Below are 25791 nucleotides of genomic sequence, written 5' to 3'. Positions count from 1 at the left end.
TTGGCACTGAGGGAGAATATAAAAGGATGATCAAACTAGCCTCGAATAACCCTCATCAATCTGCAAAACACATTTTTCTCAAAAGGTAAAAGCACATAGCCCTACTTCAATAAAAAACTATTTTTAAAATGTATTTTAAAAACGTACATAATCCTACTTCTCTTTGATAAAAAAAAAAGATATATTCTCTTATCTGACCTGACAAGCTTAGCCCTATTCGCAGGAGATTAGTTTAATGGGGGAGATGGGCTTAGGTAATTATGTACACGTGCACAAATCACCACATCTATAATTTAAGTTCCATCTGAAAGTTATATACTGTTCTCTCTGCTACCGCACGGCAAGTGGTACCGGAGCGGCAAGTCTAGGTCCAAAAGGCTCCTTAACAGCTTCTATCCCCAAGTCATAAGACCGCTGAACAATTAATCAAATGGCCACCCAGACTATTTACATTGACCCCCCCCTCTGTTTTTACATTGCTGCTACTCGCTATTTATTATCTATGCACTTTATTGAAAAAAATAMAGAACTACAAAGGGGCAGTTTGGAAAAAATGAATCCTGTATGAATCGTCCTCTGGAATAACAGACATTCTGGGGTAATAATTACATAACCATGTTCTCTAGTAATACTAGTCCTGTGCGAATATGAAAAAAATAAGCACACAAAAAAAACTGCGCGTTTTTTCTTTAATAGGCCTACCCCTCTCATCAAAAAAGAACATGTTCTCTTATCTGGCCAGACAACGTTATATTTCACTCTCACCCCATATACCAGGAAAACGTACAGTTACAAACCTACATTCAGCAATTACCAATACATATTGAACATATTTAAAACAATTCAAAATACCAGAGATTAGTATTCTCTATACAAACTCTCAAGCTAAATGGGGGTTTAATATCTCACTGGCTTTGTGGAGGATCTCAGTAGCCTGCTGCTGCACTCGATCTCGGCTCCCCTCCAGCTCATACTCCGTGTCCTTCAACTGCATCACCCAGATCTCCCCATCTTGGATGGCTTCCTCCAGCTGCTTGTGCAAGTTCTGAGATATCAGGTCAAGGAACAGCAACAAGAACACATTAAAACTGTAGTTTAGTTTGTAGTACTGTAGTTTAGTTTGTAGACCCTTTTTTTCAAATCTCAACTTTGAGGTCAAAAAGTATTGCTGATTTTCATCCTTCCCATATAAATCAGTGATTATTTCACAGCTGGTAAATTGAAGATCTGGCCAATCAGTGACATGAATCAATCAACAAACTACCAGGGATAAAAGAGAACCATCAGTACTCCGGACTCCAGAGCTCCAGATAGAGCTGCATTCCCACGGACACCGCAGGCCCAGACAGTCAACATTGCGGCACAATCTGCATTTTTCATGCTMCAGGCAGGAGCTGGTGGTCAGACCGATCTAAACTCATTATTCGATGCTTGACGTTCAGTACCCTATTCTCCTCTCCTAGTCGAGCATGCGAGATCAAGTGTGCCTATATGTGTGGTCTCAATTAAATAGAGTAGGCTATATGCATGGGCGGAGAAGCACAGGGCAGTTTAGTTCATTCCAAGGAAATTAACCTTTAAAATATGATTTGCCTATAGTTTATTACATTGTCTGGAAATAAATATTGATAACCCATTTATTTGTCTCTGCCTGCAAATCCTGCCGCTTCTACGTGTAGGCATTTATATACATGTACAATGAAACATACTGGAAACATACACAAACAGGGTTGCAGACACAAAAAGGCACAAGTGAATATGCATGAGAATTTTACCTTAATGGTGCCCTCTGCATTGGTGAGGGAAGCCTGGAGCCTGTTGGTCTTGTCCCTGCTTTCTCTCGCCTCCTCCTGTGCCCTCTGCAGCTCAGCCCGGAGCTTTCCCAGTGTCCTCTGCAGCACTGCCTCCTGCACCTGGAACTCCTTCCTCAGCTCCACCTCCGTCCTCTTCCAGGCCATCAGTTTCTCGGCGGTCAGCTGCTGTGTGCGCCTCATGGCTTCCAGTTCGCGTTCGTAGTAGCCCTGAGCCATGGTGAGCTTGGCTTCGTATTCCTCCACCAGATGTACTTTGCCCTTGGTCAGCTCCTCCACTCGCTCCATGAGGGCCTCCACCTCAGCCCTGTGCAGCTCAGCCAGCTTCTCCTGATCCACGGTGGAGTTGGCGCTCTGGTTCTGCTGGCTGTGGAGCAGCTCCTGGACCTCTTGCCGGTGGGTGGCGCGTAGTTCGTCAATTGCCCTCCGCTTGTCCTGCTCGAACTGGGCCTGCGTCTGGCCAAAGGAGCGCAGCTTCTCCTCAAAGTCGTGGCGCATCTCCTCCACCTCGCGTGACATGGAGACCACGCGCTGCGTGTGTTGCGCCTCGGTACACAGCTGCGAGTCCTCCATGCGCTGGCGGTACATCTCAAACTCAGCCAATGCCTGCCGCTTCATGTGCTCGTGCAGCTCCACCGACTCCTCCAACGATTGCAGATGGCGCTTCAGGTCCACCTCGTCGACCATCTTGCTCTTATACTGCATGATCTTGTCATGTGTCTCTGTCACAATGTGCTGCACCTCGTCCTCGTGGGCCTCCCGCAGTGACTCCATCTCGTCCTCATGCTCGTCGTTCTTCGTGTTGAGGGCGTAGATAACCTAGAGCAAAAAGACAAGGAAGAGGAAAATGATGAGGGTTGAGAGGATTAGTGAGGATATAGTTAAGGATCCTCACAGCATCAAAAAGATTATAATGAATATCTAATCAGTTAGTAAATCATAGATGACACATAACTAACAAATTAGGAAAATTGTTAATTAAAAACAAAAGCTTTAGATATATTAGGTAGTTGTTTGTGGAATTGGAATTGTTAGATTACATGTTTGATATTGCTCCACTGTTGGAACTAGAAGCACAAGCATTTCGCTACACTCGCAATAACATCTGCATGTGACCAATACAATTTGATTTGCAACAATGAACACACCCTTGTCTCTGCCTGTTTACCTCGTCTAAGATGTTGCTGGTGTGTGCAACATTCCTCACATGCACAAAAAAACTTGACACAAGTTTTACCAGACATACACTACATGACCAAAAGTATTTTGACACCTGATCGTCCAACATCTCATTTCAAAATCATGGGCATTAATAGGCAGTTGGTCACCCCTTTGCTGCTATACCAGCCTCCAATGTTCTGGGAAGGCTTTCCACTAGATGTTGGAACATTGCTGTGGGGACTTGCTTCCATTCAGCCACAAGAGCATTAGTGAGGTCGGGCAKTGATGTTGGGTGATTAGGRCTGGCACTCAGTCGACATTCCAATTCATCCCAAAGGTGTTCGATTGGGTTGAGGAACCCAACCTCACCAACATKAGTACCCAACCTCACAAATGCTATTTTGGCTGAATGGAAGCAAGTCCCCACAGCAATGTTCCAACATCTTTAGTGTATGTGGTGTGTCTGGTAAAACTAGTATCAAGTTTTTGAATACAAGCCAAATATGGAAAGACTAGGAAAATATTATTCCCCTTTTTCAGCAGCTAAAGCAGTTGGAGTGGGAGGGTTTTCACAATAATCAAACCCAACTTCTCTATTATGTAAGATCTCAATGGTCAGGGCTAACAAGGAAGCATGATTTTTAAGATGGCGCCATTTGTATTCTTTCTGCAGAACAGTGATATAATAATCTCTATATAATAATTATCTCTATTGATTACCGTCACCAGCGTGGTATTTACAACACACCAAACAAAAGAAAATGTACGGAAAATGGGAGGGACTACATGAACTTGTTTTGTTTCAAAACGTTTTCTGTTACAAAATAGTTTGTTGTGAACTAATGAATATGACCATGCCCTTCATCTATACAACCACAGGATGCCATGTAACGTGTACCCCACTGGCACTGGTTGAATAGCATCAGAACAATTGTCCTCATGATGCATTTAGAGAATTTGATCAGTAAAGATTTGGAGGATATGAAATGATATATTGTTACATAAATGCTTGCTTTAGTTGAAGGCTTAGTCAAAGGCTACACAACAGAAAACAGCCATGATAGCTGGTGTCAACTTGCCAAAGTCAGTCATCGGCTGTAATGACATATGGGTATGAGGATGTGCGGAGGAGGATACACCTCTTAATCCTTTCTACGCTGGCTCAGGACATTCCCACTAGCCAAGCAAGCAGCGTGTTGGCGGGTGCTGCATTAAAAAACACTGTAAAGGGGTTACCAGGAATTTGACAGTAGTTTACAGGCAGCTCAGAGGCAGTAAAAGTCTGTATTTCATATTACAGTACACTTACTGTAATATAAATACAGTATCAAAGCAAGTACTGTGTAATGACACCCAGTACAATAAATCKAATCAAATTTTATTTGTCACATACACATGGTTAGCAGATGTTAATGCGAGTGTAGCGAAATGCTTGTGCTTCTAGTTCCGACAATGCAGTAATAACCAACAAGTAATCTAACCTAACAATTCCACAACTACTACCATATACACATAAGTGTAAAGGGATAAAGAATATGTACATAAAGATATATGAATGAGTGATGGTACAGAACGGCATAGGCAAGATGCAGTAGATGGTATAGAGTACAGTATATTGACAGTGGGGCAAAAAAGTATTTAGTCAGCCACCAATTGTGCAAGTTCTCCCACTTAAAAAGATGAGAGAGGCCTGTAATTTTCATCATTGGTACACTTCAACTATGACAGACAAAATTTGAAAAAAAAATCCTGAAAATCACATTGTAGGATTTTTATGAATTTATTTGCAAATTATGGTGGAAAATAAGTATTTGGTCAATAACAAAAGTTTATCTCAATACTTTGTTATATACCCTTTGTTGGCAATGACAGAGGTCAAACGTTTTCTGTTAAGTTTCACAACGTTTTCACACCACTGTTGCTGGTATTTTGGCCCATTCCTCCATGCAGATCTCCTCTAGAGCAGTGATTTTGGGGCTGTTGCTGGGCAACACGGACTTTCAACTCCCTCCAAAGATTTTCTATGGGGTTGAGATCTGGAGACTGGCTAGGCCACTCCAGACCTTGAAATGCTTCTTACGAAGCCACTCCTTCATTTCCCGGGCGGTGTGTTTGGGATCATTGTCATGCTGAAGACCCAGCCACGTTTCATCTTCAATGCCCTTGCTGAGGAAGGAGGTTTTCACTCAAAATCTCACGATACATGGCCCCATTCATTCTTTCCTTTACACGGATCAGTCGTCCTGGTCCCTTTGCAGAAAAACAGCCCCAAAGCATGATGTTTCCACCCCCATGCTTCACAGTAGGTATGGTGTTCTTTGGATGCAACTCAGCATTCTTTGTCCTCCAAACACGACGAGTTGAGTTTTTACCAAAATAGTTATATTTTGGTTTCATCTGACCATATGACATTCTCCCAATCTTCTTCTGGATCATCCAAATGCTCTCTAGCAAACTTCAGACGGGTCTGGACATGTACTGGCTTAAGCAGGGGGACACATCTGGCACTGCAGGATTTGAGTCCCTGGCGGCGTAGTGTGTTACTGATGGTAGGCTTTGTTACTTTGGTCCCAGCTCTCTGCAGGTCATTCACTAGGTCCCCCGTGTGGTTCTGGATTTTTTGCTCACTGTTCTTGTGATCATTTTGACCCCACGGGTGAGATCTTGCGTGGAGCCCCAGATCGAGGGAGATTATCAGTGGTCTTGTATGTCTTCCATTTCCTAATAAGTGCTCCCACAGTTGATTTCTTCAAACCAAGCTGCTTACCTATTGCAGATTCAGTCTTCCCAGCCTGGTGTAGGTCTACAATTTTGTTTCTTGGTGTCTTTTGACAGCTCTTTGGTCTTGGCCATAGTGGAGTTTGGAGTGTGACTGTTTGAGGTTGTGGACAGGTGTCTTTTATACTGATAACAAGTTCAAACAGGTGCCATTAATACAGGTAACGAGTGGAGGACAGAGGAGCCTCTTAAAGAAGAAGTTACAGGTCTGTGAGAGCCAGAAATCTTGCTTGTTTGTTATTGACCAAATACTTATTTTCCACCATAATTTGCAAATAAATTCATTAAAAATCCTACAATGTGATTTTCTGGATTTTTTTTTCATTTTGTCTGTCACAGTTGAAGTGTACCTATGATGAAAAATTACAGGCCTCTCTCATCTTTTTAAGTGGAGAACTTGCACAATTTGTGGCTGACTAAATACTTTTTTGCCCCACTTACATATGAGATGAGTAATGTAGGGTATGTAAACATAAAGTGGCATAGTTTAAAGTGGCTAGTGATACATGTATTACATAAAGATGGCAAGATGCAGTAGATGATAAGAGTACAGTATATAATATACATATGAGATGAGTAATGTAGGGTATGTAAACATTATATTAAGTGGCATGTTTAAAGTGGCTAGTGGTACATTTTTACATAATTTCCATCAATTCCCATTATTAAAGTGGCTGGAGTTGAGTCAGTATGTTGCAGCGGCCACTCTATGTTAGTGTGGCTGTTTAACAGTCTGATGGCCTTGAGATAGAAGCTGTTTTTCAGTCTCTCGGTCCCTGCTTTGATGCACCTGTACGACCTCGCCTTCTGGATGATAGCGGGGTGAACAGGCAGTGGCTTGGGTGGTTGTTGTCAATACTGTAAAATGTACTGTATTATACTGTAAAAAAAAAGTTTGCTTTCGGAATGAAGAATAAATGATGAATAAATTAATGAAATCGTTGAGAGTGGTTTATACTTCATAGTATTTTACTGTAATTAAAAGGGATTGGTGCAAGCAGTTTGGTTGGCTGCTAGGTAAAGTGTTAACAACATTACAGAATATTAGGAGTTTTATATCACTTGCACTTCTAGAGGCCTTAAAGGCTTCCAAACTGGCAGCAACTACTGGGCAAAACAGACCAAAGGGACATGGCAAAATGCTAAACCATTTAAGATTTAAGTCTTGCTGCCACTCCAATCTGTCCCCTACACATTTTAAATTGATGGAGACCTATAATCACATAGGAGTTAAATTGGTAAGGCATTCTGGATTTACCCAAATCCAGATAGCAGATGTTCTGAAAGAGCTGCAAAACCTGGACCCATACAAATCATCTGGGCTTGACAATCTGGCCCCTCTATTTCTGAAACTGTCCGCCGCCATTGTCGCACCCCCTATTACCAGCCTGTTCAACCTCTCCTTCGTATCATCTGAGATCCCCAAGGATTGGAAAGCTGCCGCGGTCATCCCCTCTTCAAAGGGGGAGACACCCTGGACCCAAACTGTTACAGACCTATATCCATCCTGCCCTGCCTATCTAAGGTCTTCGAAAGCCAAGTCAACAAACAGATCACTGACCATCTCGAATCCCACCGTACCTTCTCCGCTGTGCAATCCGGTTTCCGAGCCGGTCACGGGTGCACCTCAGCCACGCTCAAGGTACTGAACGATATCATAACCGCCATCGATAAAAGACAGTACTGTGCAGCCGTCTTCATCGACCTGGCCAAGGCTTTCAACTCTTGTCAATCACCATATTCTTATCGGCAGACTCAGTAGCCTCGGTTTTTCTAATGACTGCCTTGCCTGGTTCACCAACTACTTCGCAGACAGAGTTCAGTGTGTCAAATCGGAGGGCATGTTGTCCGGTCCTCTGGCAGTCTCTATGGGGTACCACGGGGTTCAATTCTCGGGCCGACTCTTTTCTCTGTATATATCAATGATGTTGCTCTTGCTGCGGGCGATTCCCTGATCCACCTCTACGCAGACGACACCATTCTGTATACTTCTGGCCCTTCCTTGGACACTGTGCATCTAACCTCCAAACGAGCTTCAATGCCATACAACACTCCTTCCATAGCCTCCAACTGCTCTTAAACGCTAGTAAAACCAAATGCATGCTTTTCAACCGGTCGCTGCCTGCACCCGCACGCCCGACTAGCATCACCACCCTGGATGGTTCCGACCTAGAAATATGTGGACATCTATAAGTACCTAGGTGTCTGGCTAGACTGCCAACTCTCCTTCCAGACTCATATCAAACATCTCCAATCCAAAATCAAATCTAGAGTCGGCTTTCTATTTCGCAACAAAGCCTCCTTCACTCACGCGCCAAATTACCCTAGTAAAACTGACTATCCTACCGATCCTCGACTTCGGCGATGTCATCTACAAAATAGCTTCCAATACTCTACTCAGCAAACTGGATGCAGTTTATCACAGTGCCATCCGTTTTGTTACCAAATCACCTTATACCACCCACCACTGCGACCTGTATGCTCTAGTCGGCTGGCCCTCGCTACATGTTCGTCGTCAGACCCACTGGCTCCAGGTCATCTACAAGGCTATGCTAGGTAAAGCGCCGCCTTATCTCAGTTCACTGGTCACGATGGCAACACCCACCCGTAGCACGCGCTCCAGCAGGTGTATCTCACTGATCATCCCTAAAGCCAAAACCTCATTTGGCCGCCTTTCCTTCCAGTTCTCTGCTGCCTGCGACTGGAACGAATTGCAAAAATCTCTGAAGTTGGAGACTTTTTGTCTCCCTCAAACACTTTAAACATCTGCTATCTGAGCAGCTAACCGATCGCTGCAGCTGTACATAGTCCATCGGTATATAGCCCACCCAATTTACCTACCTCATCCCCATACTGTTTTTATTTATTTACTTTTCTGCTTTTTGCACACCAGTATCTCTACTTGCACATGATCATCTGATGATTTATCACCCCAGTGTTAATCTGCTCAATTGTAATTATTCACTCCTATGGCCTATTTATTGCCTACCTCCTCATGCCTTTTGCACACATTGTATATAGATTCTCTTTTTTTTCTTTTTTCCCCCTACTATGTTATTGACTTGTTTATTGTTTACTCCATGTGTAACTCTATGTTGTTGTCTGTTCACACTGCTTGCTTTATCTTGGCCAGGTCGCAGTTGCAAATGAGAACTTGTTCTCAACTAGCCTACCTGGTTAAATAAAGGTGAAATTAAAAATTAAAAATAAATTTAATAAAAATCTCGCTCACAGGTGTAACAAATATAGCCTCTTACAAGGCACCCACTAGTGGCGCTCCAAAAAATACAGTAAGGTACTATATTCTGTGGGGTGGAATTACAGTACCYTTCAAAATACAGCAATTATTTTCCCACCCACAAAATTTTCCAATACACCATAATTTACAGTATGCTGCAGTAAAACATTTGAGTATTTTACTTTTGATAATACAAAAAATTATTCAKAATTTTTCATTACAATGAAGATACCAATAATGACCAATATTTACACCAAATATTCTCCTGTTTTTACAGTACTTCAAGTAAGGTATGAGACTCAAAAGTTCTGTATATATGATGGAATTCCCCTTACTAATATATCAGTGTGTAGTATGTGAAAATCTTTACAGTGTCTTCAGAAAGTATTTACACCTCTTGACTTTTTACACATTTTGTTATACAAAGTGGGATTAAACTTGATTTAATTGGCATTTTTTTGTCAACGATCCACACACAATACTCTAATGTCAAAGTGGAAAAAAAATTATATGGATTTAAAAAATAAATAATGATAAATAAACAAATCAACCTAGAGTCAATACATCTTAAAATCAGCAATTAAAGCTACATGATTGGCAGTGATTACAACTGTGAGTGTTTTGGGGTACTGTAAATCTCTAAGAGCTTCGCATACCTGGATTGTACAATATTTGCCCATTATTATTTTTATTTCTTCATGCTCTTTCAAGTTGGTTGTTGATCATTGCTAGATAGCCGTTTTCAAGTCTTGCCATAGATTTTCAAGCCGATTTAAGTCAAAACTGTAACGTCGCTACTCAGGAACATTCAATGTCATTTTGGTAAGCAACTGCAGTGTATATGTGGCCTTGTGTTTTAGGTTATTGTCCTGCTGAATTTGTCTCCCAGTGTCTGTTGGAAAGCAGACTAAACCAGGTTTTCCTCTATGATGACAAGCATACTCATAACATGCTGCAGCCACTACTATGCTTGAAAATATGAAGAGTGGTACTCAGTTTTCACTTTGACATTATGGGGTGTGTAGATCAGTTACACAAAATCTCAATTTAATCTATATTAAATTCAGGCTATAACACAAAACATTTTGAAAAGTGTAAATACTTTGAAGGCTAGTAATAGAAAATCACAATTCAAAAGTAATATCCTGTCAGTTAAATGTTTTTTATGTCCTACTGTAGCTGACACTGAATGACTATATAAACCATACAGTATATAATAACAGACCATCTTTCAGGAATTATGTAAGACAATACATTTCCTGCTGTTCACAAATGTATCAGGCCTCAACAGAATTGCAGTATTCCTAGGTGGCACAATAACATTGAATTGTATATTTCCTTAGCGATGAGTGAGCACTCCAACAGGGACATTTAAATGCTTTTCTTCAGCATCAGAGAGTGTGATTTTCACTATAACAACGTAGCCTTATTTTCCCTATAAAAACGTAGCCTTTACTAAATTATTCTAATCATATCACAAAGACACTGTAGCCTAGGTGAATTTATAATGAATTACATAATTTCCATTGCCAGCAGGACAAATAAATGCATTGGCCTGTACTGTGACAGTTTGCAAGAAAACGTGCGCATCAACAAACCTTTGTCAGCTGTGCTATTTTCTTACTCATTTTCAGATGCAGGTCTTGAGTATATTCCATCGTTAAACCTGCCTCGTAAAACATGTTCGATGAATTATACTTCCCTGTACTAGTAATAATACATGGATTGCCAGATGCGATATTGTACGGTTGCTGCCAACCCGTTCCAGTCGCCATCTTCAGACACACGCTACTGTCACGACGGTCCAGCCAGAAAACGGTTCATGTGAATCAGGTGAACTAATGTTTAGTAGTGGTTGTAGCATTCTCTTTTGCTGTTTACAGGTGTGATAGTAGTCGCAATCGCAGAATAGTGGTATACCTAGCGCAGATTGCAAAGAGCGCCAGATGGTCGTCGCTGCAGACCGCGGAACGGGGCGCGGTTAAATGTGGGCCGGGTTKACATTTAGCCCGGCCCGTCACAGCTGTTGTCATTGGTCAAACGATCGACTTCATCAGCATAACGGAATAACGCAACGGCATGCCCTGCTAGGTTGAAGGAATGTACACCGGCATGATACATTCACCGTTGACGGAGGGCGTTCACTAGCAAACGGTGCCCGGAGGTTGTTCATTAGCAAGCGGTGGCGCGCGGTGATGTTCAATGGAAGGAAGGAAAACGGCGAGAAACGGAGAGGGCGGGGACCTTTGGGTGGTGCGTGGGAGGCGGTGAAAAATATACACTTTTCCCAACTTTATGTAAATCACCATCGGCAACAGCTGGGTGATGACCAATCATATCAAGTTCCCATAACGAATTTGACGCTATGCTACCCAACCCAAGGCTGGAGACTTTCTTCAGCGAAGATGACTGACAAAAATACTAGGATGGAAGCAAATGTAAGTGACTATAACGTCATAACGAATCATGCAAAAAATMTACAGTTGATGAATATGTTAGTTAATGTAGAGACAAACGGTAATGCATCTTCTTTTGTCATGAAGTGAATTTACAAAAAATCACGATTTAGCAAGCTAGCTGACTAGCTAACATTAGCATGCTAGTTTTATGGGTGTTGTGACATGAGTAATGTAATAAAAAATAAAAAAATTGGTGTGAAATTGTAATTCTGGTTGTTTCATGTTTTATGGACTCCTGAAACAACCAGCAAAGCAGGCTGTCGTCTTGTTTAACAGTGGATATTTGCCATGCAATGCAGATAGTTGAAGTAACGTAGCTAGATAACTATTTTCTTGCTTATTGTGCAGTGGAGGATAAAAATAACTGTATGCCTATGGATGTGTAGCTAGCTATGTAGCCGATCTGTGTATAGACCCTAAAACATTTGGTATACATATTAGTTCAGAACCTAGCTATGAACCTCAGCTATCATAGCCAGTTGTATCAATTTCAAAACTGTTTGAATGACATTAATGAAGCCAATGGATTGAGTAGAATATAACTTTGTGCCAAGGATGCAAGTCGTATGTATATGTAGTTATTACCATGCAAAAGATCCCCACATTGTAGCCTGTACATMTAATATATTCACTGATAATGTACTCTACCTTGGCAAATAAACATGCAGTTCAGGTATGAATGTATGAGATTCTTTTTCAGTCATATCCAATACCAGGAATATCAAATTCCAATCTTTGAATGATGCTGTGTCTGCATTGTATGTATTACAATTATACACTTGAACAGTGTTTACCAATCTTGACCCTGGGACATCAATGGTTACACATTGTAACTATACAATAGACTATAAACATGATTTAACTAGTTAAAGGCTGATCTGTAATTCATATATTCAGAAATATAATTAAAAAACAGTACACTACACTTCCTATGCATCATGTAAATACTCTAAAACCGGTTCATCTCACTATCTAATTTCCTTCATCTGGATTGATCTGATAAACACAGGATAGGTTTAGTATTTCATCAAATGAAAGACTTAATTTTTGTATTTATTTAACCTTTATTTAACTAGGCAAGTCGGTTAAGAAATTCTTATTTAGAAGTTGGGTGAATTTTGGCCCATTACTCCTGACAGAGCTGGTGCAACCGAGTCAGGTTTGTAGGCCTCTTTGCTCGCACACGCTTTTTCAGTTCTGCCCACAAATGTTCTATAGGATTGAGGTCAGGGCTTTGTGATGGCCACTCCAATACCTTGACTTTGTTGTCATTATGGCATTTTGCCACAACTTTGGAAGTATGCTTGGGGTCATTGTCCATTTGGAAGACCCATTTGCGACCAAGCTTTAACTTCCTGACTGATGTCTTGAGATGTTGCTTCAATATATCCACATCATTTTCCTTCTCATCTATTTTGTGAAGTGCACCAATCCCTCCTGCAGTAAAGCACCCCTCCAACATGATGCTGCCACCCCCGTGCCTCACGGTTGGGATGGTGTTCTTCAGCTTGCAAGCATCCCCCTTTTTCCTCCAAACATACATAACGAGGGTCATTATGGCCAAACAGTTCTATTTTTGTTTCATCAGACCAGAGAACATTTCTCCAAAAAGTATGATCTTTGTCCCCATGTGCAGTTGCAAACCGTAGTCTGGCTTTTTTAATGCAGGTTTTGGAGCAGTGGCTTCTTCCTTGCTAAGCAGCCTTTCAGGTTATGTCGATATAGGACTTCAGGTTATGTCGATATAGGTCGATATAGGTCAATTAGTCTATCAGAAGCTTCTAAAGCCATGACATAATTTTTTTGAATGTTACAAGTTGTTTAAAGGCACGGTCAACTTAGTGTATGTAAACTTCTGACCCACTGGAATTGTAATACAGTGAATTATAAGTGAAATAATCTGTCTGTAACAATTGTTGGAAAAATTACTTGTGTCATGCACAAAGTAGATGTCCTAACCGACTTGCCAAAACTGTAGTTTGTTAACAAGAAATGTATGGAGTGGTTGAAAAACGAGTTTTAATGACTCCAACCTAAGTGTATGTAAACTTCTGACTTCAACTGTAAATACAAGTTCAATCTGTACTTCAATGCACATCTGGTGTGCACTATAAAAACAGAGGAAGGAAGAGGTGGCTCCCGAATGGCGCGGTGGTCTATGACAACAGTACCTGGTTCGAATCCAGGCTGTATCACATCCGGCTGTGATTGGGAGTCCCATAGGGATGTGAAACAATTGGCCCAGCGTTGTCTGAGTTTGTCCGTCATTGTAAATAAGAATGTGTTCTTAACTGACTCGACTGGTTAAATAATTATAAAAGACAACAAGAGAGAGGTAAGAGCAGGGAAGGCAGCAAATGATTAATGAATTACAGTGCCACCCTAATATTCTCTCAGTTCATCACAATTACATAATGGTGTCTCCTAAGGTTATCTTAAGAGCAGGTGACGGGACTGGGGTTGGCATCCTCTCACGTCAAAACATACCTGCAGACAAGAGATAAAATAAAAAGCAAGCTTAAACATGCTAACACTGTCAGTCATAATCATAACCAGGAGGTGAAATGCAAAACTAACCTTGGATCATTAACTCTGTGACTACTGCATCTCTATCTGTATTTCAATGTATAGCATCTCTTTAATAATATTTCCTGTTGACCCAACCAAGTGACCTCTGATCATGCTGTGCCCTCTATGTAGCCAGTTCAGATGCGGAAGGGGTTCACCAACACAGCTGATATAACCTAGATGATTTAGGGAGAAGGGAAAGAGCGATGAAGTGAAGGATTTATTGACAAATTAAGGTAGTTAAAGAGACAGTGTTCAACAGGAATCTGTGTGTGGACTCACCTGGTGTGAGTCCAGACACTTCTATTTTTTTWATGTACATATTCTTTTTCATTCCTTTACACTTGTGTGTATAAGGTAAATATTGTGAAATTGTTAGGTTAGATTACTCGTTGGATATTACTGCATTGTCGGAACTAAAAGCACAAGCATTTTGCGACACTCGCATTAACATCTGCTAACCATGTGTATGTGACAAATAAAATTTGATTTGATTTATAGCGTAGTTATAGAAATCATGAAATGTCTTACTATTCTCCATGGTTGGCCCTCTTGCCTATTCTTTGAAGGTGGAAGGAGCCACAGTTATACACCTGAGCCTGCTTACTGCACAACACAATCCATCAATCAGATTGATACATGAGTGTGTAGGTGTGGATTATAGGGTGTCTAATTGTTAAAAAAAATATGGGTGGCTTAAAACAACCTGTTTTGTTTTTGTACAGACATCACACCCTTACCTGAGAAGTAGAAATCGAAAGGAGAGAAACTGGGAAATGAATTAATGCACTTGACGTAGCTACGTAAATGGAAGAATACTCTTATTGCAATGTGGTTGGCTCTTAAAAGAGCCTTTGGTTGTGCATAGTGTAGTCTATGGTGTTGCCAGGGAACAGCACCGTCTTCGAAGAAGTAGGAGGTGCAGATCTCACATTTTCCCATAATTTTCACCCTAATTATTCATTTACATAATAATAACAAGATGGCGCCGACAGACACGGTCGCCCTGTTGCTAACTCCTTGCCAGCTTTGCAGTATTTTGTTTGTTGAGTGTTATTTCTTGCATTATTTGCTCAGAACGTTTCTAGTATTATTACCTACAGCTGAAAATAACTTTTGGATATTATATCGGTGGTCACTCACCAGAAATGTGTTCAGAAGTTCAACTTCCTTGACCTGGATCCTTTGTTTGAACTTCCTGAGGCAGCCCCATTAATTCCGGGTGCTACACCAAAACGTCGAAGAGGGAGGAGAAGTTAGGTTCTTGTCAGACTCCGGCAGCGAGCAAACCGTCCACCGCTTCTGAGTATATTACTCGCTAAAGTTCAGTCCTTGGACAATAAAGTAGACAAGCTCAGGGCGAGGATCTCCTTCCAGAGAGACATAAGGGACTGTAACATATTCAGTTTTATGTAATTATGGCTCTCTGGATATATTGTCCCCATCTCCGTTCATCGCATGGACAGAAATAAGGAACCTCCGGGAAACAGAGGTGGAGGGGTATGTCTCATCTTTAAATAATGGTGTGATTGTGGTAACGTACAGGAAATAAAGTCATTTTGTTCTCCCGATCTGGAATACCTCACAATCAAATACCTCACAATCAAATGCCGATCGCATTGCCCCATGAGAGAATTTTCCTTGGTTATTGTCACTGCCGTGTATATTCCATCCCAAGCCGACACCATGACGGCGAACTACACTGAACTTTGTGCGAACTGGAAACCGCATATCCTGAGGCAACATTAATTGTAGCTGGGGACATTAATAAAGGAAATCTGAAGAAAACGCTCCCTGAAATGCTATCATGTCTTGTAATACACGCGGGGAGAACACCCTTAATCATTGTTACTCTAATTTCCAGGATTGGTACAAAGCCCTCCCTTCGGCAAGTCAGATCATGCCTCCCCCTGCTCCTTCATGCCTATAGACAGAAACTTAAGTAGGAAGCACCCCTGGTAAGAACTGTTCAACATTGGTCTGACCAATTGTAATCTGTGCATCAATATTTTTTGTAACCCTTTTAACCTTTATTTTACCAGGTAAGTTGACTGAGAACACATTATCATTTACAGCAGCGGCCTGGGGAATAGTTACAGGAGGGAGGAGAGGGGATGAATAATCTAATTGGAAGCTGGGGATGTTTAGGTGGCCATGACTGGACACTGGGGTTATCTTGGCCTTCATCAGGGAGTACAAAGAAATAATACAATGTCCTCTTTTGAACAGCTTTTCCAATTAGCCCTAATTTGAAGAGGGAGWGGTTACACAATTGATTGGACACACCTAGTAAGCCATGGGATCTTTAAAAATGTTATTATGAGAAAAACTTGGATTATATTGATATTTATGGAAATAAATTATTGCACTATTATGAATTGTTATTCGGCTCTATGGATACCTAAACTTTTTTTGGGACCTTTTTTTATCAACAGATTTTGTTACAGATTTCCTTTGCAACTTTGAAGCTTTGGAAGATTTTGCTGCTTCTGAACCAGACTGCTGAAGCAAGACAGAACAAGAGCGGTGAGCTGAGCTGAGCAGCCCAGGCAGCGGCTCATTTGTAGGGAGGGGCCCTATTATTAAAACTAGTATTATTTTCTTTAATTTTGCCAAAGTCACAAGGCTCCTGATGATGTGAAGCTTGAAGCAATTGCCTCTTCTGCCTAATGGTAACTCCACCAGTACAACAATGACATCACTGTCAAACTGGAGCACCATCCACTATACAGCTCCTTCTGCAATTCCTGTTCACAGCCTTCACTGTGGCAGAACAGGCTGACATGGAGAAGCTGAAGGAGGTCTACGCCTTCTGTGGGATTGTCTCTGCTAACCCCACCAAGCAGCACATTCGGAAGCACTGCAGAATGAAGGTGCCACACCAAAGAGAGCTGGTGAAGAGAATGGAAGATGTCCTACACCGCTTCCACCTGGCCAAGGACCCCAATGATGTTTTGCTCTTCAAGCCGTCAAAGCTGAAGGTGTGGCGAATCCAGCGGGTAAACATCCTGAGAGGCTGCGTGAATGACACGGAGGTGGAGGAAGGAAACCTCTACAGGTATGGTGGAACCCTGCAGCTCAATCACATCCAAGGTGAGTGGGAAACTGTGCCCATCTGGATCCCTGTCAGGGGCACCTCTCAGGAGTAAGGCTACCATTTCCAGCAYGCTCAGTGGGTGACAGGTAACCACGTCTCCACCGAGCTGTTCCAGGGTATGACTGGAGTGTCACGCTGCAACATCCAGAGGCTAGTGGACTTGAAGCAGCCTGATGTGGTCATACCTGCTGTTTTTGACCTGTTGAACATGGCCTCTGTGAAGGTGACTGGGTGGGCTAAGTATCCAGCAATGCATGTCACCAACAGGGACACAGGACCCTTGACCCTCGACTGGGAAAAACACAAGACCCAGAAGAAGACGGACATGTCTGTGTTTCTGACTCCCCTCCCTGCTGATACCGACCCAGCCCTGGTAGCGCAGGCCCAGTCCTCACAGCATCAGTCGTCTGCTGTGATGTTTCACCTTCCTGCTGCCCCAGCTCCTTTTGCTACACTGGCCGTGACAGGAGATATAAGTTATAATCACACAAACGTATACACTCACTCACTCACTCTGTTTACTTGTACAATCAGTTAAGAAAATTGTGCTTGTCTTTTAGATCTGACATCCAGCTCAACCACAACTCTCACAGCTGCATTCGTCTGCCCCGGCATTTGCTACACTGGCTGTGACAGGTGATACAAATAATTATCACATACATGTACAGTGGTTGCTCAACTAAAAGTTTTACGATTATGCGTAAAATTAGTACGGCACCCTGCGTCACTTTCATTGCTCCAGACCAGAGCAAGGGGGAGTTAGAGCACTGATTATGCGTTTGGGTCCCAAGGCGCAAACGTGTGTCTAACTGACAATGAATGGGCAACATAAACCAAATAGAAACTGATAATTGTGCACAACTTCAAAATTGAATTTCAGTGAACTGAATGATGAGGATGAAGAAGGTGATTGAGTTTAGAACAATAGTGTAAGAATTGCTATCCCTGTGTCCTGCACTCGCACACCCTGAAAAATACACTTATTTTATTGTTACTTCTCGTCAGTATTACTTACTAAAACTGTTGTTACACTAAGGTTTTTAGTAGAAGAAAAACTAAAATATTCAATTATATTCCATGATGTTTTTAAGATATAAACTCAGCAAAAAAAGAAACGTAATCTCACTGTTAACTGCGTTTATTTTCAGCAAACTTAAAATGTGTAAATATTTGTACGAACATAACAAGATTCAACAACTGAGACATAAAATGAACAAATTCCACAGACATGTGACTAGCATAAATGGAATAATGTATCCCTGAACAAAGGGGGGATCAAAATCAAAAGTAACAGTCAGTATCGGGTGTGGCCACCAGCTGCATTAAGTACTGCAGTGCATCTCCTCCTCATGGACTGCACCAGATTTTCCAGTTCTTGCAGTGAGATGTTACCCCACTCTTCCACCAAGGCACCTGCAATTTCTGTGAAATTTCTGTGGGGAATGGCCCTAGCCCTCACCCTCCGATCGAACAGGTCCCWMACGTGCTCAATGGGATTGAGATCCGGGCTCTTCGCTGGCCATGGCAGAACACTGACATTCCTGTCTTGCAGGAAATCACGCACAGATTGAGCAGTATGGCTGGTGGCATTGTCATGCTGGAGGGTCATGTCAGGATGAGCCTGCAGGAAGGGTACATCATGAGGGAGGAGGATGTCTTCCCTGTAACTCACAGCGTTGAGATTGCCTGCAATGACAACAAGCTCAGTGCAATGATGCTGTGACACACCGCCCCAGACCATGACGGATCCTCCACCTCCAAATCGATCCCGCTCCAGAGTACAGGCCTCGGTGTAACACTCATTCCTTCAACAATGAACGCAAATCCGACCATCACCCCTTGTGAGACAAAACCGCAACTCGTCACTGAAGAGCGCTTTTTGCCAGTCCTGTCTGGTCCAGCAACGGTGGGTTTGTGCCCATGGGCAACGTTGTTGCCGGTGATGTCTGGTGAGGACCTGCCTTACAACAGGCCTACAGGCCCTCAGTCCAGCCTCTCTCAGCCTATTGCGGACAGTCTGAGCACTGATGGAGGGATTGTGCGTTCCTGGTTTAACTCGGGCAGTTGTTGTTGCCATCCTGTACCTGTTATTGTGGAATATCTTGAGTCCAATATTTGCACAGATATCGGAACTTGTGAATTCAATTGAGACTTTATTACAAACGTAACAGAGCCGAGCCCTTCCATGGAAAATACTAAATTCTCTAATCACAGAGTTCTGACTTTATAGTTTTAACGTTCTTTACATTGCACAAATAGTCACTCCTTGTATGTACATGAACCACTCCTATTGGCCTTATAGTTCTCCCATCTTTGCATTACGTATAGAATCCCCTCCCTCTATACGAAAATAACTCCTCTTGACCTTTCTCCACCATTATCTTTCCATCTCAGTTCTTGCTTGTTAATGCCCACATCTGACAGCTGTATAGGTTATAATGGTAGCAGGCCCTGTTCATATATGTTCCATTCCTTACATAGCCACTCTGTCTTAGCACTTCAAAGTGGACAGTCTAAACACTGCCTGCTAATATTGGAGTCATGAGTTTTGCATGAGTTTCGCTACTACACTGTCCCACAGGTGTGATGTTCGGATGTACCGATCCTGTACAGGTGTTACACGTGGTCTGCCACTGCGAGGACGATCAGGTGTCCGTCCTGTCTCCCTGTAGCGCTGTCTTAGGCGTCTCACAGTACGGACATTGCAATTTATTGCCCTGGCCACATCTGCAGTCCTCATGCCTCCTTGCAGATGAGCAGGAACCCTGGGCATCTTTCTTTTTGTGTTTTTCAGAGTCAGTAGAAAGGCCTCTTTAGTGTACTAAGTTTCATAACAGTGACCTTAATTGCCTACCGTCTGTAAACTGTTAGTGTCTTAACAACCGCTCCAGAGGTGCATGTTCATTAATTGTTTATGGTTCATTGAACAAGCATGGGAAACAGTGTTTAAACCCTTTACAATAATCTGTGAAGTTATTTTGATTTTGACGGATTAACTTTGAAAGACAGGGTCCTGAAACAGGGCTGTTTCTTTTTTAGTTGAGATTTTGCTGAGTTTATGTGTTGACTGAATATAAGCAAGTGATGTCTTCTAAATAATCAAGTTGATGGCGCAGTCATATGGCCTCGGCACCTACATAAAGCTGAGTGACTCAGTCATTCATGTCTTTGGATCAAAATAAACAAGTACCAACATTCTTTCTGGTAGTCTTTAATAAAGAAATGTTTTGGTTATCCTGACCTGAACACCATGTATTATAGTCTCTAAAAGGAAAAATATTACCACCGTCTCTTGCGCATGTCATTTTCCATATGGATCCATAACAAATTACTTTGGGAATAAATATCACTGAATTACAGAAATATTGGCACAAAGTAMGCTATTGAAGGTAAACAAATGGTTGCTTACTGGAAAATACAGCATTCAGAGGTCAAGACAGCGCTGCTCTGAGACAAGCATGGGGACTGGTCTTGTCTCAGATGGGCTATTAGCAGGACAATAGACTCTTGCCAACACCTCTCTGTAGTTTGATACTTTGTGCAAGGCAATTGATCAGCATTAAAAACTTTGTGGATGGGGCCTCCTGAGTGGCGCAGCGGTCTAAGACACTGCATCGCAGTGCAAACTGCATTGCTACAGATGCTGGTTCGATACCTGTGCCTGCCGCGACCGAGACCTATGAGACGCACAATTAGCACAGCGTCGTCCAGGTTAGGGGAGGGTTTGGCCGGCTGGGGATGTCCTTGTCCAAAAAATAGGCACGGTGGGCTTTTGGTTTCTCTCCCTCTAAAAACAGAAATAAATATTTTGACCATTATAAATCTTATTTTGTCCTTTATTCAGTTTACAATCGCTCACTTTCAGTTATTTGAAAACAAAATCATCTCCAAAATATAGTTATTTTTTAAACAAACAATTTAGAATCCTCCAATCCTCTAAATGTTATTATTGGCGGAGAGCCATATAGATWGCAAAATAGTTGGGAAGAGATTTTCGATGGCACATGGTTTATGAATTGACATGCAATTTTCCGTTACTCCTGAACAATAGTGTAATAATTGCTATTCCTCTGTCCTGCACGCACACCCAAAAAAAAGACAGTTATTTTTTTGTTTCTACTTGATCAGACTGGACTGTAGCATATTACCTACTAAAAATGACATGAAAAGCGCACATTTGTAAATCCCAAACTCTAAAAGTAATTGGAAAGGTAGATACAAATTATTTGTGACATGGGGGTTACAATAAAGAACGTAACCAAGATGCTTTGTTTTATTTACAGTAGTGATGGACAGCTGGAAGCATTTTGAAAACAGGTTTTCAAACACTTGTTTTTCACTGTACTGTAGCAGGTGTAGTACTGTAGTACTGTAGCAGGTGTAGTACTGTAGTACTGTAGCAGGTGTAGCCTATCGTGCAAACAATGTTTCCTATCAGCAGGACAATAGACTCTTCACAGCCCGGCTACTGTATATGTGAAAATCCCCCAATTTGCAATGTATTTGAGGCTTAAGTACTATAAAGTGTTATATTTCTAACTCAGTGTCTATATGTAGCCTCGCTACTTTTATAGCCTCGCTACTGTATATAGCCTGTGTTTTTACTGTTGTTTTAATTCTTTACTTACCTATTGTTCACCTATTACCTATTTGGCACTATTGGTTAGAGCCTGTAAGTAAACATTTCACTGTTGTATTCGGCTTTCGTGACAAATAAACTTTGATTTGAAGACTTCATGCAACTGCAAAATGTCGGAGAGCCATATAGATTGCAAAATAGTTGGGAAGACATTCCATGGTACATGGTTTATGAATTGACACGCAACTCTTCATAACCCGGCTGCTGTAGGTGTGAAAATCCACCCAATTTGGCCCTTACAGTTCTTCAAAAAACATCTTTATGCTTTCATTAATAAAATAACGAGATAAAAGACATGGTCTATGGTCTATTAGCAGGACAATAGACTCTTGCCAAGAAAGAGGGTAGGGGGAGAATTTGTATTGTCAAATGTATTTCTTAGTTAGGTTGGCTGTTTCACAACCGGCCATGATTGGTATTCCCTTAGGGTGACGCACAATTGGCCCAGCGTTTTCCAGGTTTGGCCGGTGTAGGCCGTCATTGTAAATAAGAATTTGTTCTTAACTGACAGTGGCAAAGCTACTGGCCCYAATAGAAATAAGATCTCACGCAACAACCAGCTGTTTGAGAGCTGCGCAACGACAGATTATCTATAGGCTATACTGTATGTGTGCAGCGTGCATGGTATTATWATTTTTTTAAACTCTTATCAAAAATGATATAGCCTAGACTAAAATTTGCATTATTACAATATTATTTTCACTGGACCAAGAAAGCTGTGAATTCTGCAAACAACATTTCTAGGATGGGCTATTAGCAGGACAATATATATTGGTCATGGCTCCCGAGTGGTGCAGTGGTCTAAGGCAAAAGGCATCACTAGAGTCCCTAGTTCGAATCCAGGCTGTATTACATCCGACTGTGATTGGGAGTCCCATAGGGTGGTGCACAATTGGTCCAGCATCGTCTGGGTTAGGTTAGTGTTTGGCCAGCCGGATGTCCTTGTCCAAAAAATAGGCACGATGGGCCCCAAAAAATATATTTTGGCCTTTTATAAATATTATTTTGGCCTTTATTCAGATTACAATCGCTCACTTTGAGTTATTTGAAAATGAAATATTCTCCAAAATATTGTTATTTTTTAAACAAACAATAATAATAATTATTACTATTATTAATTAATTTAGAATTATATAAAAGCCACTTAGATATTCTCACAGATCAGATTTTCCCTGATGAAAAATGCCCCTTAGATATTAATTTAGAATCTGCCAATCCTCTAAATGTAATTATTGGCAGAGTCACATAATTGAAAATAATATTTTTAGATATACTGTAGGCAAAGCATGGGGACTGGTCTTGATAAATCAATGACATTTTTATTTTRACTGAAACTCCGTTTGGGTATTGGTTAGACTACAATTAAGCTGTGGAAATGTTAGGATTATTTTGCTCTTATGTTATGCTCTTAGCACTGTAGCCTACTCCCGACCATCACGCTGTACAGCGCATTGTATAGCGCCAAGCCCTGGGGGTTTCGTTTTTCTTGGAATAGAAACACCATAATATTATTCAAATGAATTAAGTTAAATATCTTTAAAATAATCCCATATACCATGTTCTTACAAGAAAGTTTTTAAATTCTCTAGTACAGCCAATATTGAAGACTATCAAATGCTTCTCAAAGATGCCCTCTGGTGGTCTAACTAGCATTAATGGCAACAGTGACTGACAATTAAATAACGTGCCATAGAATTCTGCGGCAGTCCGCAAGGTGTGCTGCAGTATGATGCAACTTTTACAGAAAAGCCACTGTATACACACATGCATACTCTCGCTCACTCACTCTGTTAAGTTGTGCGATTATTGTCTCTCTTTTAGATATGACACCCCCAGCACTTCAGCTGCAGTCACAGCTGTGTTATTTCATTTACTGGATGATTCAGTTCCTGCTACACTGGCCTTGAAGTGTAAACGTTTAATTGATACAGGTAATTAAGAACTATATTACATAGACACTCACTCACTCCAACAGACGTGCACACACAAACATGTTGTTGAGCTGTATACTTACTACCACTTTGTGCACCTCTCTTTCAGATCTGCCATGCACTCCACCACTGCACCGATAGCTACATAATTACTGTAAATATTAAAATGTGATTGATAATATTGTAATACAGTATTGTTTGTTAACGTGTACAGTTGTGCGGAAATTCTGTGTGAGTTTAAAAACATGCCTCTTTTTGCGATTAAGTACATGCACAATTAAAGCGACGTCTTTGGTTGATTGGATATTGCTCTAATTAAAATGTGTGAATAAGTAAGACTGGTGAAAACACTGGTCTGATATTGCTGCAGTTCTAGTGTAACTCTCTAGACTGCAGTTAAAATTATAAAATTAACACATATTAGAATAATAAAACATAATAAAGTGACCAATAGTTACTGTATTGTGATAATTGACCCAGGGTGGGATTGAAACYTGTCTCAAAAGCAGACAGAAAAGGTCAAATAAGGTCCCAAAAATGCAGTGTGGTAAGTGAAGAAAAATAGGCCTCTTATGGATCTCGTCAGTCCCCTTCTTCAAAGTGGTGACATCGTCCTGATTTAACCACCAAACGACTCAATCTATTTTTATTTCATTATGTTTATTTGTCACTTTCAGAGGTTCAGGGAGGGCCTTTGTCATCACACCCTCCCCCACAACGGCACTGCAGTGGTCCCATGGCCGGAATGACACTCATGGGATGAGTGGTGGTTGGGCTTGGCCCTATTCCAACTCATACTTACCTGGCAGGGGAGACATCTTGATCATGAAGGAGGTTGACCCACGGCGCGGCTCGGCCATTGCACTCCGGCCATTGACTGTATAATTTGTGGTAGTGGGGGACCGCGTCCGCACTCTCCCTTGATCTTCTGTGTTAAAGGAATGAAAGGACAGGAACTGTAGTAAAAGCGGGGAGGAGGATGATCTCTTCAGTCACCCTCCCATAGCAGCATCACGCATGAGCAMTGTGTGTCCACACTGTGGCGCTGTGGATTAATGGCCTTGGGCCCTCCACAGGAAGGAGTGCCTAGCAAAACGATGAGGCTTTATTTGAATCTTATTTCAGAGCTTTAGCTGGAGTACCAGTGGGGTTCCAGTGGCCCCTGCTGGAAAAAGGGAGAACAACAGAGAGAAAAAGCTTACAGCACCTGGTAGTACCAGGCGGTCTCTGATCCAAGTAATAACCAGGCCTGACCCTGCTTAGCTTCCAAGATCAAATAAGATTGGCCATGTTGTGGGTGGTATGGCCATAAGCAACGGCACTCGTGGAAAAGAAGCCACTTGTGGCTAGTGTCAGCCCCCTCCTTCAAAGCAGTGTCACCTTTTTAATGTTTTTATTTTTTTCCAGTCACAACATCACAATTAAAACATAAAACTCAGAGGAAATTTGACACAACAGAGAGAAAAAAATTAAAGCATCTGGTATTCCCAGGCAGTCTCCCATCCAAGTACTAAGTATGCCCYACCCTGCTTAGCTTCCAATATCAGATTAGATCAATTTCCATCCATTTCCGCCTATGCCAACCGATGCTTGTATCTGTGCAGACGTGTTAGTCTGACCATTGTTAATGTTGGTGACAACCCTCTGCCTAGGGAGAACCTGACATGTCTCTTATCGTGGGTTTGTTCATGTTAGGACAGTGGTGTTCACTAGCGTGAGGACAATGGAATTCCTGAGAGAGGGTTAGGAGGGATTTTCTGTGTGAGTTCAAAGGTCAAGGAAACCCATTATGCCCATGCTCCATTAAAGCAGACATTGTTTTAACCCCCACCCCTTGTCTACAAGCACCGCCCCCCCCCCTTCCCTTCTGTTACCATCTCCTGCTTCCCTCCCTGTTCCAAAGAGTGTAAACAGCGCCTGGCTCGAATTGCCAACCTGCCACTCCTCCCAGTGTCCATCCGCCCGGCTCCCTCTTCGGCTGGTCCCACCAGGGGTGTCAAAAGTTCAGCTCCGGTAGGCCCGGTCACAGAAACTCAGCCAAACAGCAACCATTGTTTTTATCAGATAACTGTCATAGTTATGCGTCTATGGTACTGTCACGTGAAAAAT

The 25791-nt window shown here is 41.8% G+C and overlaps 1 protein-coding gene and 1 pseudogene across 2 annotated transcripts in view; one reads left to right on the top strand and one right to left on the bottom strand.

The window, feature by feature from the left end:
• fam184aa (family with sequence similarity 184 member Aa) overlaps positions 1–10985 on the bottom strand; it is a 70816-nt gene extending 59831 nt beyond the window's left edge. Inside the window, exons 1-3 of one of the 2 annotated variants that reach the window (XM_023995103.2) lie at positions 10587–10985; positions 1776–2630; positions 910–1045 (exon numbers count right to left, since the gene is read on the bottom strand). In XM_023995103.2, coding sequence (XP_023850871.1) covers positions 910–1045; positions 1776–2630; positions 10587–10763 — 1168 coding nt within the window. In that variant the 5' untranslated portion in view covers positions 10764–10985. The remainder of the gene's footprint in view (positions 1–909; positions 1046–1775; positions 2631–10586) is intronic. The other variant, XM_023995104.2, reaches the window with a different exon arrangement.
• A 13491-nt stretch (positions 10986–24476) lies between these two features.
• On the top strand, positions 24477–24605 carry LOC111969599 (U1 spliceosomal RNA; annotated as a pseudogene).
• The last annotated feature ends 1186 nt before the right edge of the window (positions 24606–25791 follow it).

This window comes from Salvelinus sp. IW2-2015, linkage group LG10 (assembly GCF_002910315.2).
Source record: "Salvelinus sp. IW2-2015 linkage group LG10, ASM291031v2, whole genome shotgun sequence".
Classification (NCBI taxonomy): Eukaryota; Metazoa; Chordata; class Actinopteri; order Salmoniformes; family Salmonidae; genus Salvelinus; species Salvelinus sp. IW2-2015.
Note: the sequence above shows the minus strand (reverse complement) of the source record. Positions and strands in the feature narration are given on the sequence as shown.